The sequence below is a fragment of the Telopea speciosissima genome, chromosome 5 (assembly GCF_018873765.1).
Source record: "Telopea speciosissima isolate NSW1024214 ecotype Mountain lineage chromosome 5, Tspe_v1, whole genome shotgun sequence".
In the NCBI taxonomy this organism is placed as follows: Eukaryota; Viridiplantae; Streptophyta; class Magnoliopsida; order Proteales; family Proteaceae; genus Telopea; species Telopea speciosissima.
In genome coordinates, this window is record NC_057920.1 from 10,376,404 (window position 1) to 10,392,955 (window position 16,552).

At 37.8% G+C, this 16,552-nt stretch overlaps 2 protein-coding genes across 2 annotated transcripts; both read right to left on the reverse strand.

The window, feature by feature from the left end:
- Window positions 1–218: 218 nt before the first annotated feature.
- LOC122662301 (type IV inositol polyphosphate 5-phosphatase 11) lies at window positions 219–4,830 on the reverse strand. The gene is made up of 8 exons (XM_043857890.1): window positions 4,765–4,830; window positions 4,492–4,651; window positions 4,223–4,353; window positions 3,240–3,316; window positions 3,025–3,150; window positions 2,742–2,929; window positions 719–856; window positions 219–616 (listed from the first exon to the last, which is right to left on the reverse strand). Exons 1-8 carry the CDS (start codon window positions 4,800–4,802, stop codon window positions 428–430), a joined length of 1,047 nt encoding a protein of 348 aa, XP_043713825.1. The 5' UTR covers window positions 4,803–4,830; the 3' UTR covers window positions 219–427.
- A 3,398-nt stretch (window positions 4,831–8,228) lies between these two features.
- On the reverse strand, window positions 8,229–13,319 carry LOC122662256 (BTB/POZ domain-containing protein At3g50780-like). The gene is made up of 4 exons (XM_043857839.1): window positions 12,867–13,319; window positions 12,768–12,832; window positions 11,947–12,614; window positions 8,229–9,471 (listed from the first exon to the last, which is right to left on the reverse strand). Exons 2-4 carry the CDS (start codon window positions 12,772–12,774, stop codon window positions 8,509–8,511), a joined length of 1,638 nt encoding a protein of 545 aa, XP_043713774.1. The 5' UTR covers window positions 12,775–12,832; window positions 12,867–13,319; the 3' UTR covers window positions 8,229–8,508.
- Between the last annotated feature and the right edge of the window lie 3,233 nt (window positions 13,320–16,552).

Genomic DNA, 16,552 nt, shown 5'->3' on the forward strand with positions numbered 1-16,552 from the left:
TCCACTGAAGAATTTTCTGTATTAATGACAAAATCTGTTTGAAAATTAGGGAAAGTTTGGAATAAGGCATAAAATTTTTCAAAAAGAACTTGTGGGATTGTACACACTCTGGGAATAAAAACATAATAACACTTCATGGATCTACAATATAATGCCGAAGACGCCATCTTAGTTTCATTGCTTGAAAACCTTTGTACTATGAGTATACATAGTGCTAATACAGAATCATACATTTGATTTTGAATAACATTTATAATATTTAAGGGGGGAAAATCCCTAAAATCAATAAAATAACTGAGTGGGCTGGATTGGACAGGTGAATAAGAAAACTAATGGTGTTGATTCATTTGAAGCACTGGGATTGATTCTCAGCTTCATGTCATCTGCTAGGAAAAAACAGAATGGAGAAGTAATTTCTATTTTGTATTTACAGAACTGCTTTAATAGGGGTAGCTGATGGTAGTTTGTTTACTTTCAAGCATAGATGAGCTTTCACTGGTTTATGATCAGAACTATGGATGCCATCAATCGATTGGTAAGAGTGTAAAGTAGCCTCAATGTTACCAAACTTTTCAATCTTGTACAAGATTCTATCAGTCCATGATGGTACTCGTACCTGATAGTAACATTTAAGGAGAAGAAAACTCAGTTGATATAAAAACAGGGAATACTGTACAATGGAAAAACTATCTAAATACCTTAGAATAGTGAGAAGTACCTTGTAACTTGTATCGTAGTTGCTACTCCCAACATTATATTTGTATGTTGGCTTGAATGCTAGTGTCCCTTCAGAATATCCACTGAAAACTTGTCCTCGTTCAGCTTCTTGAAGGAGTTGATCATTACTTGTGAGCAGCTGAGTGTTCATTGTAAGTTTAGAAGATTAATACAAAAATAAAGCACTTGTTAATTAGTATTGAATACCAAGTTCACTGTATGATTGAGGCTAATGATCTACAAACCTAACTTCCACAAATGTTGCACAAGTAACTAAATTCAGTCTTATCCTAACTACTTCTGCCAGTGTTCCAAATTGGGACAAATTACAAATGCATCAATATCAACTGTTTATTCTTATGGATGGGGTAGAAGTTGGACCGGCATCCAACATGAATTCTAAAAACTATATACAATTGTACTGTTCATTCTGTTCATAATTTCTTCCATCTTTGTGCACAGCTATATTATTTGAGCAAGCGCATTAATGTAACAATATCTTGTTTTGCATAGAAGCCATCACTGGCACAAAGCTAGTGAATGACCAGTATAATCTATTTCTATGTGATCAATGTATAGATTCACTCCCATTTTATTCTATTATTAATCTTATGTTTCAATTTCCTACTAGGATGAAACGTGCTTGAGATTTAAATTTTCAATTGTGGTGGTGGAGATGAGATCTCAAACAATGAGATAGCTTTTATATATTTTACCTTTTCCATATGCCTTTCCTACCCATGGAACTTATATTAAGACAAACATGAGTGGTCTTTTAGCATTTTAGAAATTCTAGACGGAGATGGATCACCTTGGCCTTGAATTCTATACAAGCCTTTTGATTATTTAATAAAGATTTGATATTTAACTACACTTCCATTGAACTACTAGTTTCTTTTGCACCCTTTGGCTTTGACATGTTGATAAAAATAACTTTAACCTCTAGAAGGGTGGTGTGGTGCTTAAGCCGGTTTAAGGAAGCTCCCTTGAGCTCAGGAAGATAATGGAGGGAGAGGGTTAATTTTCTCTTAGTTTGAAGTCCTAGCTAATGGTGGAACTTTATCGTGGAATGCCTAGATCAATATCATGTACATTTCTCTATATTTTTTTGCATTGCACAATCGTTGTGGACATTTCACTGTGATGAATTATGTCTTTAGAATTCGTATTGTTGAGGGAAAAAATTTTGACTCCATTTTGAAAGCTTGATCAATGGTGGTCAGTTTGTTTGGTTATGTATAAGTTTATACAAGCAGTAACCTGAATGTGATTCTAGTGGTTAGAGCGCTAAATTTTCTCGAATTTTCTGCAGAGTTCATGGCCTGTGCATCCCACTATGTCCTCTGTCCTCAACTATCTAAGAAAATAATGAAAACCATATTTCTCTACTTTACCTATTCAACAAGGGCACTTCCAGAGAACCTAGACATTGCTTTATTCTTGAATGAATCAGGGTGCCAAAAGAATTACAATTGGGTAGAAGGAAAATTGGAACATGCTTTAAAAAGTATGCTGCAAAAAAGGCTAGTGTCTTTAACAGAAGAAATAAGAGATTAATAGTGGAAGAGAGTGGCTTTAAAAGAACAAGGGGAAGCTCAAAAACAAAACGTGAGTCAAGGAAGACTTGAAGACTTCATCTTACTAAAATATGGAACTCAATAACGTGGAATTCTGGAAAATGATTTGTGTAGCTAGCCTTAAATGGTCGAGACGGAAACTTTGTTCAAGTTGATTTAGTATTTTGTAAAGAGAAATTATTCAGAAAGTATATCGCTGGTGCTATCAAGGCTGACTAGTTATTAGCTTGTATTTGCATGAAGGTCCTTTAAATTCTAATGCATCTGTTTTAAAGGCTCTACATTGCATTTCCATGTCCATTCTAAAGCACTACTCTGTTCTCAAGTATCTGCTAATAAGGTTCATGACTTCCACTAGTTCATCATGTGGAAAGAAATAAAATAGAAAAGAAAAATAATATTTCCCATCACAAGAAAGGGAAACAGAAACAACACATAGAAACTTACCCTGTGAAGGTTTTTCTGAATCAGATTTCTAGCCGGCAGTGTGTCAATCCCATGTATTCTGTAGTTGAGATCCCCCATCCACACTGTGATTTGAGAGGCTCTTGCATAAGGGTTTTGGTTCTTGGAGAAGAGGGAGTGTGATATATGCCTGCATTGAGAATTCCTCTCTTCTACATTACGTGCATGAGCTGCATTGAGAATTCCTCTCTTCACTTATATGATTTCTTCAACCAGTAATAATTTGTTCTAGTGAAATGCATGTTATATCTTATATGGAACAGACCTGACAAATGACAAGATATGAACACCATTTTGATTCCTTTAAAACTGATACTGAGTGCAACAGCCCCCTTCTTTCTTCTAATTAATCCTCCAAATCCCCCAAGAGCTTGCTTGTCAGCCTTGATTTCTACAAATTAAATAACAGACGAATATCAAATGTTCGTTTTTGTTGGTAAGCATAGTGGCCATTAAAATGGAAATGGCAGAAAAATTCACCTTTAATTAAGAGGTCAGAGTCCTTCGGCCCAAACACAAATAATTGCAGAGATTGCATGATGGCTTTGCCTAGAAGGCTTGTGTGATTCAAGAGACATAAGAACCATAAGTTAGTGAGTATACTACTCGTAGGACTAGTGGATGGATAAGTTTAGTGATTCACATTTAGGTGGGATGACAAAGCAGCGGCTCCAAGGTTTTAAAAACCCCGAATTGGGATCCGGATTGGTCCGGTCAATTTCGATCCGGATTGGATTGTAATCGGTCAAGATTGGTGAGGAATTGGTCAGCATAGACCCAAAGTAGCCCTAACCCTAGATTTTGGAGTGGGATCAGCTAATCCAGATCGGCCCAATCCTAATTGACCGATTCCATCCCGGTTTTTATAACCCTGCTGCTTAGATGTTTAATTAGCATTTAAAACTTGGAAGGATCGATTTGATAGTCAGAGACATCCATTGTATTCGCTCAACTAGATTGACTAACGATCTCCTTTTATTTTTTTTAAAGGTATCATTGTGTCATTTTTTCTCTCCTCTAAGGGTGGCTGCTTCAGATTTGGTGAACCAGCCACAGATAATGAAGTTTTCCTCTAGCTGCCATAATCAATACTTGAAGCAATCCCTTATCAATCAATGCCTAACTCTGCCTAATCCACTGACTGTAGTGACCAGTGAGATACCATTATTAGAGTCAATTTTGGTAGTAGGTAACGCCAGAAATTTTTTTTGAAGGGATTTCAGAGTTTGAAGATTTATTCAAAATGTATAGCTAAAGTCTTTTGGGTTAGAGAAGATTTTTCTTGATCCAGAGAGTTGGAAACAATAATCTTAAGAGAATAGATTCCAGGTTTAGAATGCATTTGAAACCCGATTCTTCTCTATTTTCTCAAAGATACCTATAGGAAATTCAGAAGAAGAATGAGGAACATTCATGAAGAAACTTAACCATAGAGAGAAGGGAAAGGTTGGGTGATCTCATACCTATGGGTTTCAACTAGTTCTGCCTGCAACAATCGACCAATGTCGCATCGTGGGACTTCTTGCAGACCAATCACGAGTAGATCAAATTGCCTGTCAACACCCACGAGCTCTGCTAGATCCTGGTATGAGACCTTCTTCACATGCAAAAATCAAACAAAAATCTTCTCAGAAGAGATGGATATAGTCTTTAAGATTTCTATTTTGTACTTTAAAACCAATTGAAAGAAGAAAAAGAATTAGCAAAAATGAGTTTTTGATTTTGGTTGCACCTTCCCATTCATGTTCCATGTCACTATGCTCATGCAAAGAGATGAACTGCTTGAGAACTTGCAAAGCTGCTCCACTGCAACTGTCTTTATGCCTTGATGATGACTTGCAAGATGGGTGTTCATGGTCTGGAACGATGTCTTCTTCAATTTGGATCTTCTTCTGCAGAAATCAAAAAATTGTCATTCCCATTAAAACATGAACAACCTTGATACTGGCATCAAACATCTAACCGAAATGATCAATTAAAGGAAGAAGAAATGATGAATAAATACCCTCTGCTACGACTGGAACAGGAGTTGAAGCTCCCCATTGCCTAGTTAGTTATCTTGGGTAAATAGCGAAGCCATGGATAATGGGTTTTCGTTTTATATATGGACTTGATGGATGCCTTCTCTGAATTTTCTATTTTCTAAGGACTGATGATGAAAAGGCCAGTAGTGTCTCAAGAAAGAAATGAAATCTTCTGGAAAAATCAAAATTTGACCTTTGCAGTAGGTAGAGAAAATGAAAACTTCCATCACTGTTTACAGAGTCATAGCTAACAAAGTACATTGTTAAGTGAAACTCGTAGCAAATTACTCTACGCCCCATTACTGAATCAAACGTGGAGATCAAGTTCATGAGGGAAATACTTTTCGTTTATCAGTTTGGAACTGGATTTATTGACCTGTTTTAGGCTTTCATGAGTCAGGAAGGCAGGGTGGAGAAGCTTTGATCTGGCTGTGTTCGTCATAAATGGAGAGGACTTTTGTGTTTAATTGCATCATTGAATTGACTTTGTGTGTTAAGGTTGGGCTTTTTTGAATTGACCTATACTAACTACGATAGAGATCAATATCAGAGAGGTTTAATCAAAGTTGAAAATGACACAAGACTTTCTTGTCAACTGCAAGAATTTTGTATGATAAATTAGTTCAACAAGCAACTCTCCTCCGCCGTCTTCCTCATGGATCACTTTCCATGTCTCCACCTTCCATCTCCCCAAGTTTGGGGCTGTCACACCCTTGACTCTAATACCATTTGTTACGGATTCAGGTAGAACTCAGCTGGAAAGGGTGACCAAGTACCTATAAACCCCTCCCCCCCCCCCCCCCCCCGCCCCGGTACGTTTTCCATTCATTTTCGATGTGGAGTTATTTGTTTTACCTTCCGCGTGGAATCCCAACAGATATGGTCTATCCCACCAGATCGAGCCAAGTCCTGAGTAAGCATGACGGGAGCGGTGAGATCCTGAAGAATCTGAAATAAGTCGGCCTCTTCCACATTTCAATTATCCATTGCTATCCAAGAGTTTCCAAATCTCCCAAACAATAATAGTATGAGCAATGAAAGACCTATATTACTCTTATTATGTCAAACCAGGAGCACTTCAATCAACTCATGAAAGTCCAGACCCGGGCAAACAGTGGATAACAAATGGGGTGGGACCTTATACAATGGATTCCAGATGCTGTGCTTTGGTTGGTCAATAAAACATCAAAGTTTTTACTTACCCATGTCTTAAAGGTTAAACTATTGTGTCATCATCTGACCAGTCATCATATGTGCATGAACTGTGACAAAAGGCCTAACTACCAGACAACCGACTCTTGTCCCTCATTAGAATTTTCTGTTTGAACAGTTGCACACTTGCACCGTCTCTTGGGGCTGCTGATGACGATGCGTGTAAGTTACACATATGGCGCTTGGTCCTCCTGCGCCAACTAAATGGAGCATTCCCTTTTGCTGGGTAAGTGTAGGAGTGTAAATGAATAGCGAAATTCGTTTCCGTATCTGATAAGGACTATCCAAATCCGTTCGAAAGCTAAATGGATGCAGATACCGAAAAATTACATTTACATGTAAATGGATAAAATATCTGATCCGTATCCGTGTCTGTATTCATTAACACTATTCGAATCCGTCCGAAAGCTAATTGGATACGGATGCGGATATAGCACTATCCAAGCCGAATCCGATCCATTTACATCCTTAGTCAAGGCTTGGGAAATGCAATACAATTTTCTTTCCTTTTTTTTTCTATCAAATCTCCTCATTTTTTCTTGGGCAAGGGTAGGGGAATCTTCCATGCGCGTAGAGGAATCTCTTGCGCCACACAAATCAATGTTTGGGAATGAATTCCACAATATCATGGAAAGAAAAGAAACCCACACTGTCGACGTGGGATCTCTCTTCTTTTTCTTCTTTAAAGCAACTAGCCAAACTCATAATTTCATGCAATGTTCGTAATCTCAGATCGGATTGGCTGACTTTGGGTTGATTGGATCGGTTTCGACCAAGATCGATCTCAATACCGATTCGATCCACTTGTATGGATAAGAACAAAAAAATTATAAAAATTTTAGATTAAAGACAAAAGTGACATATTTGCCCAAGTTTGGGCGATCCAAATCGGATCCACAAACCTTGATTCCACGGGCTTAGCAAAATACCCACACAACTGAACACTCCAAAAAACTAACGTGATTTATGGAAGTTTCTATCTTGTGATTATATTATTTTGACAAAAGTCCCAATATACACAGTTTTCTCGGAGGTTCCTAGTGAGATTTGATCGCAAAATAGAGTAAAATTTAAAGGGGGATTGAAAACTCCCCACAACAACAGTGTATTATTACCCTCTCACATGGATTTTTAACTGTTTTCTCTCTCCTGTGGGCCTGTATGGATTATACTATTCCCCATGCCACCATTGGTGTGGCTTGAAAGATTCTCTCCCCCTCCCTCACAAACACAGACCTTGTGGAGAACTCTTCTTCAAAATTAATTACCGAATTTGGAAAATTTTGAAGTTAAACAATCATTACTATTAATAATTACAAAAAAAAATCTCCATTTTAATTTTGAGGTTCAACCTCATTAATACATCCCAAGATACCCTCTCGTCGTAGATCATGGTTTGAGGTATCGGATCGGATCGGCCAATTTTGGCCAGATTAGATTGGCCGATTTTGGCCGGATCGGATCGGTATCGGCTGAGACCGATCCCAATACCGATCCGATCCAACTGCATAGATAAGGGTAAAAATGTAAAAAAAATTTGTTTTTTTTATAAGAAAATAGGGACAAAAGTGTCATATTTATCCGAGTTTGGGCGATCCCGATCCAAATCGGCCGATCCAATCCAACCAATACCGAGATCACGAACCATGCCATAGATGCATTATATGCAAGTATTTAATTCAATCCTCTACTGTAGAAGTGTAAGCTCCACCAACCCAAAAAAGAAAAAGACAGAAAAACTGTTTGTAGCAGCTGGATATGTCTTAAATATGGCTCATACTTTGCCATGTTGGTTCACTGCTTACAGATTTCCAGATCCTCTCTCGTCACTGTCTGCAAGCTCTTGTGATTCTCCAGCTGAGATATTCACCCCCAAAAAAAGAAAAAATCTCCATCTGAGATAGAGCCCATCTTGTTTGATATTAAGGAGTTGACTTAGACTTTTGTCAGTTCTTTGTTGTTAATCATATTGTAAGATCTCAGAACTGCCGACAATGTTTTTAAATAGGCAACTACTCACCCCAGTCCTGGATTTTTGGATTCTCATGTTACCCCAGATCTAGTTCCTGCTGCTGTGTTGCATTTGATCCCCTTTGATTTGAATAGTTGAATGGATTAGCATTCTTTTACTCTTGCATGTTGGGCCACAGAGAGAGAGAGAGAGAGAGAGAGAGAGAGAGAGCTACAGATGCAGTTTTAGTTCTTGCTAGTAGCAATGCAAAGCCAGTTCACATGAAACAAGAAAGCCCATAATCCATTCCTGTCAACAGATTCCATAATTTTACAAGAAAGGAAATAAAAAAAGATTCCATTATAACAAGCAACTTGAATTACTCTGGTTTACCTTCAGAAAGATTTGCAACCTTTAGTTAATAGATGAGTAGAGACTGCAATTTCTTTATCTCTATTATCCTCTACACTCTGTTTTACTTCTCTTCATCTGCCACAATCACACTCTTCATACATTAGCAGAATCTTACAGATATCTATAACAATCGTATTTATTTGTTTTGCTATGTGGAAGTCATGGAGTTTTCTGACTGGAGCTGATTTTCCTCTTGTTCCATATAAGGCCTAATAAAAGTCCTCCTCCACCAGACCTCAAAGGCTCTATGAAGATTTGGGCAATTATCACCCACCTTCAAGAAACTACCCAACCATGCAAGTAAAATACTCTGCTGGTCTTCCAGTGGTAATGTCAGAATAGTTCGACCAATTCCTTCCTCCACCGACTTTTGATCAAATGATCTACAACCATGCTGTAACCAGTTGTAGTCGTCAATCAAAGGCTGTAACCATGTTTGTAATAATAGCAGTCGTGTATCCTTTGATGGAAGGATCTCCCCTCTCCCTATTCCGATGAATAACCTTGCTGTTATGCAGCTAACAAGATGGCGAGACACTGTTGGCAACCTTGAGTGAAGTGTTGCTAACTCTTGCTGGCTGGCCCACATCAGCACAAACTCATCGGCTGCTCGTCTGTCGGATAAAATCTCAACCAACCATAGAAGGTTATCAGCTTCTAAAGCTATCTGCTTCGCAACAGGACCTTTGCTGTCCATGGATTTATCAGTAAATCCTGGTTCTGCAGCTTGCCTGAACAGAAGCAACAGTGCATCCAAACAGTTTCTGCACAAGTTGTATGTGTTTCCATTGCAGACATCCTCTGAGCCGTCATTGACAGAAAGCTTGTTATTCTCCCTCAGGAGCCTCAGTACTAAAGATTTCATCTCACGCCGGCCTCTCTCCTCATTGCTCTTGAGGACCAGTTCCATTATATGGAGAAGTGTGTCACTGGGAGGGTTGGAGACATCAGAAGACACCCGTTTCAATACTGGGGTGACTCCTATACTACCGCTCTGGAGGCGTAGGACTGAGGAAACCACCTTTTCTTCTTCTTCCCCAACCCAAGGGACTGCTTCAAGATATTCCAAACATGACTGCATGCATGAATTGAACCCAAGTAATTCAGCGACCTGCAAAACATTTTTATTAAGATTGATTATGTGAAGTATATGTGTGGATATATTTCATGCTGTTCAGGTGTTCTAATTCAAACATTACACAGAAGAAACATTGTGTGATAGTATAGAGAGACCCTGCCACATAATAACTCCTTTAGCAGTATGAAGTATAAACCTATACTGGCAAATATGAGGAAGTTCCGACTGAGAAAAAGAGAGGACCTCAGAAGCAATGCCGGCATCACATTTAGCTTATTGAGTAAGTTCTTAAAATGTAAACCTAAACAATCAAACTCCAGAAGCATCTGTGCAGGTCAACCTTCTTCAATGGCATAAACATAATTACTAATTTGGAAATAGGCCAAGTGTGACAATCAACTCCCACATATTTACCTGATTCAGAAAACTGTCAACCACTGGATGTGATAATCAACTAGAAAATGGATCAGTGATCTAAGAGATAAAGGCGAAGTAAACCCTGTTGCTAGTTAGTAGTACAAAACTAGCGTAAGGGTCTCACTGGAAGGTGTTGCATGGATGTCATTGTCAGGGAAGCAGTCCTACCAGTCAGTGCAATCAGGTCTAGGATTAGATGAAACTTGCTCATGCAAAATCCACTACTCCATTCATTCTTGAACCCATTGTTTCACTATTGCAACATCCCCATCCTAACTTAGAGTGCATGAAAATCCCATTCCATCAAACTCATTTTTCCATGTATTAGGAAAAAAAGTCTCCTATCTCAGGTCAATCTAAAAAAGGGAAGGATCAGTGTGAAGTTGGGGACATATTTCCATAAAAATCAGAAAACAGAATACAAATGAATGTCTGCCCTTTTATGTTTCAGAAATAGCTTACAAAACTTGGTAGCTCAAAATTCAGCTCTTCTATGCTACATATAACATAAATCCTTGTCTCAGAAAATTAGTATGAACCTCTTGGCCTATCATTTATGGTAGTAGTTCATTTACAAAATTACTTCTCTTTCCATTTCGCTGATTGAAGGCATTTCATAATCAATTATCTTCTACATATAGGGAATTTAGTTACATCAAATATCTAAGTCATGATCTCCTGATTGATATGCATGATTTCTGCAGAAAAGACAAACTGCTGAGCTCTTGTAAAGCTTTCTAGGTTAGTTGTTTTCAGCAAATTTCTCCACTGATGTTTCCTCTGTAGAGTTTTCACTTCACCGTTCAACAGATAAGGTAATCTCTATGGACAGAATAAACAAGAAATTCAGGACCCACAATCCATCATTATCCACCACCCCTATTTTACATTGATACACTTTCTCTGCAACGAAATGATTTGGCAATTTCATTTGCACAACTTTTGTGTATACCTCTGCCTAAAAAATCAGGTCAACATGGAATTTTAAATAAGAATATTTCATGATTAGCTTATTCAAACTTGAGAGACACTATTTTGATGATCTAGAACAAATTAATAGTCTTCCCATTTCCAGAATCTAGTGTTAGCTTTGGTATACTTTAGAAATAAATCTTGAAACCACCGATTCACCAAACAATTTTAGTTTTTTATGAAAATGTATCCTCTATAAATAAGGTTAGCTCCAAAAGCATAACAGACTTTCCAATGTGCCCAACTGTAGAATACGTGAAAACTGTATTAGATGCATAGCCATATGGTATCGCCACACAATTAGTATACAGCATTACTAAGGGGAACATCCCCATCCATGGAGGGCCCCTTTGACCATTCTGCATTAAGAAGCAGTGCAACCATGTTAATTGGGGAAAAAATCCCTTTAACACTGCCATGCTCATGAGTTCAAAGATACACTGCCCGGGGGGGGGGGGGGGGGAATACAAGTGGTTTCCTCAGTATTTCTCATTAAACGCAAGAACTGCTGCAGCAATCCAAGGAGGGCCCCTTTGAATACACCCCATTAAGAATCAGGGCGATCATGTCAACAAGAAAAAAAGGATTGCCAGAATACTGACAAGGTTCAGAGTACAAGCATATCAAGGGGAGGACAAGGGATTAGGTTTGCATTATCAGTATTGTTATTTACATATAAGTACTGCAACATTCTTAGGGGATGGAATGCAGAATGAATGGAAAATATAAAAAATTAATGTCATATAAGTAATGGATAGGAATCACAGGTTGCCTGATGTTATACTGTGGGTTCAGTTTTTAGAAGTTTTAATCTGCAATTAATAGGTTAATACTGAAAGACTCACATTTGCCAAGCAGAATTCAGACAACTTCATAAAAATGAAATAATTTGAAGTAACCAGAATTTCTGGGAAAGAGAAGCAGAAAAATAATTCATATCAATCAAACAACAGTAAAGAAGAAAACTAATATTTTTTTCATATGAGAGGAAAGGACACCTACCAAATTAATGTGCAAATCAAACTTAGGTATACTGGAAAAGAACTTAAAGGTCATTACAGGAAACCAAAACATTTAAGATAAAGGAAGGGATCTACAGGCATGGTTCTCTTAGAATACCTTGAGAATACGGAGCACCCGTGAAACGCTTTGTTTGATCAACCTCCGCTTCATTTCTTTGCAATACATCAATCCCACGACCTCCACATAAATCTCCACATCTTCACAGTCATCAATTTCAAGGCAACGCAAAGGAGACTGTTGTTCGGAAAGCTTTTGAGCAAAAAAACTGCTATTTTCAACTAGTACATTCTTATGAACACTCATCTTCACAGAAAAGACCGGTTTTCCAGATAAGATCACCTTCAGATCACTGGTTCCAGGTTCTCCAAACTCAATTGCCAGCTTCCGCTGCAAATTCTCAACATTGGGTTTTGGTGCTCTCTCAGTAACCACAGATGGATTAAGACCAGCGGTATCTGAGATTAATGATCTTTGATCATCAGGAACAAATCTCATTCTTGATGGGTTAGTAGAGAGTTTCCTCTCAGTCAGGGAGGTTTGCTTCTTCTGAATGGGCACTTTGGGTGGAGGAGGGGAAGGTTTGGGTTTGGTCTGAGGATTTTGAGCTTTGAGGGTCTTCTGAAACACAACCGGAGAGGGACAACACCAAAATCCTTCTGGTGTTACAGCAATGGGCACACTTCTGATCCTGGTCTGACCCTGTTCTACTCTTGTAACTCTAAAATCGGCCATACTAGTACCAAAAGTGGAATTTAAAGCAGCTCAACTTCAAAGCAGCAACCAAAATTTAAATTTCAAGATACAGTTCTACTTCCTCTGCTACCACCAACCCGTGCTGTCTTGCAGTAAAATAAACAGTAAAGTCTCGAATGGAAGAATCTATGTTAAGAGAAAAAAAAAAAAAAAAAAAAATCTTCGAAACATCTACCTCAATCTCTGGAACCAGGAAATGGGTCTCTCAGAAGATGATAGGAAAACCATCCAAAACCGTGAAAAAGGAAATTATAACACTGATCTCTTATGCCCAAGTATGAAATGAGAATATAGAAACTCTTCATCTATGAAATGAGACTTCTTAAATACCCAACACGAAGGATCTTAAAATCTCAAAAACAACAAACACATTGAACACAAACTGGGTACTCTTCATCATGTCAAGCACCACATCTCGCTCTTTATCTGATGTTCCATTCTCTTCTTCCCCCTTATCACGAGTGTCTCAAATGATTAAATCGAGCTTCGATGTCAAGCATCAAGGAAACCAAAAAATAGGATTTGGACTAAGATATGATGACTGATGGGTTGTTTTGTAATCCTTGCAAAAGAGTAAAATCAGGGGGAAAACAAAAGGCACAGGTGTGCTGTGGGGTCGTTTAACTAACTTTATCTGCTTGGAATGTTGGTGCTTTAATGGGGAAAGTCTGAGGGACATGTCTCTCTCTCTCTCTCTCTCTCTCTCTTTCTCTCTTTCTCTCTCCTGCAAAAATTCCCTCGGTCATCGGTCCATGGCCTCCATTCTTCTTTTTTACTCTCTGTCTCTGTATTTTTTTCTTTTCTTGCCTTTTCTGTCCCAAGAGGGAACAGTTTTGAAAGAAATAAAGGTTACAGATCATACCAGCGTTTAAAAGATTGAGATCGGATCAGTAGATTTGAATTGGAATCGGAATCGGCTGGAGGCCGATCCTGATTCTGATCAATCTGTACTGGATATCTAGGGTTATGGTATTTTTGGTGTACAATTCTAACTTATTCCTGAACGATTCAGGTCTATTCCGATCTGGATTGGGGCTGATCCGGATCCCAATTCCATTCTTTTAAACCTTGATCATATGGAACTAAAATTTTATGAATAATTGATCCGAAGATTTCGCGTTCATATTTTAAGTTTCAACTGAATTTTTTCCAAATAATAAATGTGAATGGGGCAAACATACCATCTTCCTTTGAGTAATTCTAGGGGTTGTGCCGTAACGAATGAAATGAGAATAAATTTTTGGCAATTTAGTTCATTCTAGGAATTGGAGAATTTAGCTCGTCTCCAGGGAGCCCAGCATGCCCAAGATGTTGCAGCTATTGGACTGTGCCGCACACATCCCTAGGCATGCACCAAGATGTGTGCAGCATAGCTTGACCACTGGATGCCCCCTGACAGCATCCTAGGCGCTGGCCACTGAGCTCCCCAGAGACGATCTTGATCCGAGAATTAGATGGAATAATTATTCATGGAGGCAATTTCTCTTCATCCAAGGTGAAGGGAGAATCCCTTATAGGTTTGGGTAGACAGTTGAGAGGACATTACAAACTTCGTATGATAGGAGACAAAATAATTATCATCCTACATGGGTGTACTTTTCCTTCACGCACAGTGAGTGGAGTAAAAATTTCTTTATTGTTAATTACAAATTTTCAAGTTTAAACACTAACATTGCATTGCAATTTTAAAAAGGATTTGTGGTTCCTACACTTGGGTACGAGATCCAATCAACACCCCACCCCTCTTTTAATATAATCTATAGGGTAAGGAGGTCATTTTACAAGAAGAAGAGAGGGACAGACACAAGAATGCTGGCACGGAAGCCATGTGAACAGGAGTGTAGTTAGCCCACACATGAAGAATGAGAAAGTGTTTTTTTTTTTTTTTTTTTGGGGTAAAGAGAAAGAGTTGTTAAGGTTGGACAGAATTGATAGGTGTACTTTAGTGTATGAACAAAGAGGTATGTTGAGTAGATAGGACCTTTCTAAGGCACCCACTCCAAACTTTACTTAATAAAGAACATTATTTATTGTTTAGGCCCTCTAGTATTGATGAAAGTGATGAATTGTCCTAAGCTATTGCCCTATAAGAAGTTTAAAACTATCCCAAAATTTACATAAAGGCACCAATATTGGAGTAGTTGAGACTCAACCAACCTCACCAGTCCCCCTACCCTTTCCTAGTACCATAAAAAAATTTGTAGACAGCCATTGAAATATAAAATCTCTGAAAGCTAGACAGACACCTCATTCAGTCAAGTTGTAGGAGTGATATGGTAATTCTAGTCATTGGATATGTATAGAATTATGTAGACTGGTCACATGTCGAAGTTTAGATCCAAATTTTTTTTGGAATTAGATCCTGCTCTTTGTCCCCCCTCTTTACAGAAAATGGTCATATACCCTTCTATATATGTCCACAAATCCTATCAATAGTCGATGCACATTTTTTATAGTATTTGCAGGAGAAAGTTTTTCTCCACCAGACTGGAGGATTCTCCACACCATCCTAGGGTTCACAAACCCCTATTGGGTTTTAGAATGTTCCCTTAAAATTCCCTCCCAATACTCCCCACACACATCTAAATCTGCTGCGGTGAATGAGAATTCATTCACCGCGGCTGAAGGAAAACTCGGTCCTTGAACTTTGGAGAAAGTTTTAATGCTTTGTTTTGTTAAGTAGTTAATTTTGGTTGTTTTGGAACTTGACAGATGAGTAAGAAACCTTGGATCTACATATTCACAAAATTTTAGCTCCATCTAAATCTCCTACATGGAAAAATCGGTTGTTCCTAGGCTATTGCCTTCAAGAAACACGACTCTAATAGAAAAAAATGGTTTTTTTATTGTATCCATTAAATTGTCAAATAATTTGTAACCTTACTTTTTTTACCTTTATAATATAAAATACATTTTTTTTTTCAACGAGAGTAATAGTATTATTTCATATGTATACTCGAAAAATATATATGACAATGACTTAATGATATGTCATTTTCAAATCATTTTTGAAAACTTTTTTACACTCTCATCTTTAAAAGAACTTTGGGAATAAGACAAGGGGCAATTTAAAAAATGTGTCAAAGTTTAATTACACCAATAGAGGTGTTGTTCATACACTCCCAATAAAAAAAAATTCCCTTTAAAAGAGAGAGAGAAGATAAAAGTTTCTTTGCACAAGCATAATTAAGAAGGTATCCCTGAGTAGAAATGTGATCAATCTAACTATTAAATAGATTAAAAAAAAATTAAAAGCCTATACGTTAAATTTTGTGGCTTATCTCAACTTAATGGCTCACGATTTAATAGATTGTTTTTGTATGTACAGTTGTTAAATCAATGGATATCTACTTTAGCAAATCTAAGAGAGAGTGTGATGCATGAGTACAGATGATTTTGTATGGTTTGTGTTGTTATATAAGGTTGGTTTTGTCTCATATTAAGTAGACAGACTATGATTTGTTGTAGAAAATTAAACGGTTAGGAATAGAGAGTGTGATTAACGAGTAGTTAGTGAGGGTTTATTGGTTTTTTTCTTATTAGTATTAGGAAAAAAGATCTCTGTCAGGTTGTGTGACGTCTGTGCCCAAACACAGAGGATCAAAATGACAGCTTCAGCCCCTATGAAATACCAAAAAAAAAACCCACCCATGTTGATTCCCCTGCCTGTGCTCTCATTGACCAGTGAGAGACCATGACTATCCATCAAATTTAAAATTTTAATCATTATTCTCTACTGTTTTTGTTTTTTTTTTTTTGGTAGAATCATTATCTCTATTAAAAGAAAGGAAAAAGTATTCCCACGATGCCAAACTCTTTCAGAGTCTCTTTTCTCCTTGAAACTCTCTCTCCTCTATCCCTCTACCAATGAAACAAATCGAATTCTTACCATTGGTGTGGCTTATCCACTCTCGTATCGTAGGAAACCCTTTTTATAAAAGAAAATAAA

Bases quoted from the DNA above. Each gene is read 5' to 3' on its own strand.
- LOC122662256 (XM_043857839.1), bottom strand. The intron at 9,472-11,946 runs GTATTCTAAGAG...AATGTTTTGCAG, and splicing joins GGGTGCTCCGTATTCTCAAG to GTCGCTGAATTACTTGGGTT.
- LOC122662301 (XM_043857890.1), bottom strand. From the start codon at position 4,802: ATGGGGAGCTTCAACTCCTGTTCCAGTCGTAGCAGAGG. The intron at 4,354-4,491 runs GTGCAACCAAAA...CATGTGAAGAAG, and splicing joins CATGGAACATGAATGGGAAG to GTCTCATACCAGGATCTAGC. The intron at 857-2,741 runs GTAAGTTTCTAT...ATGAACACTCAG, and splicing joins TTCAGAAAAACCTTCACAGG to CTGCTCACAAGTAATGATCA.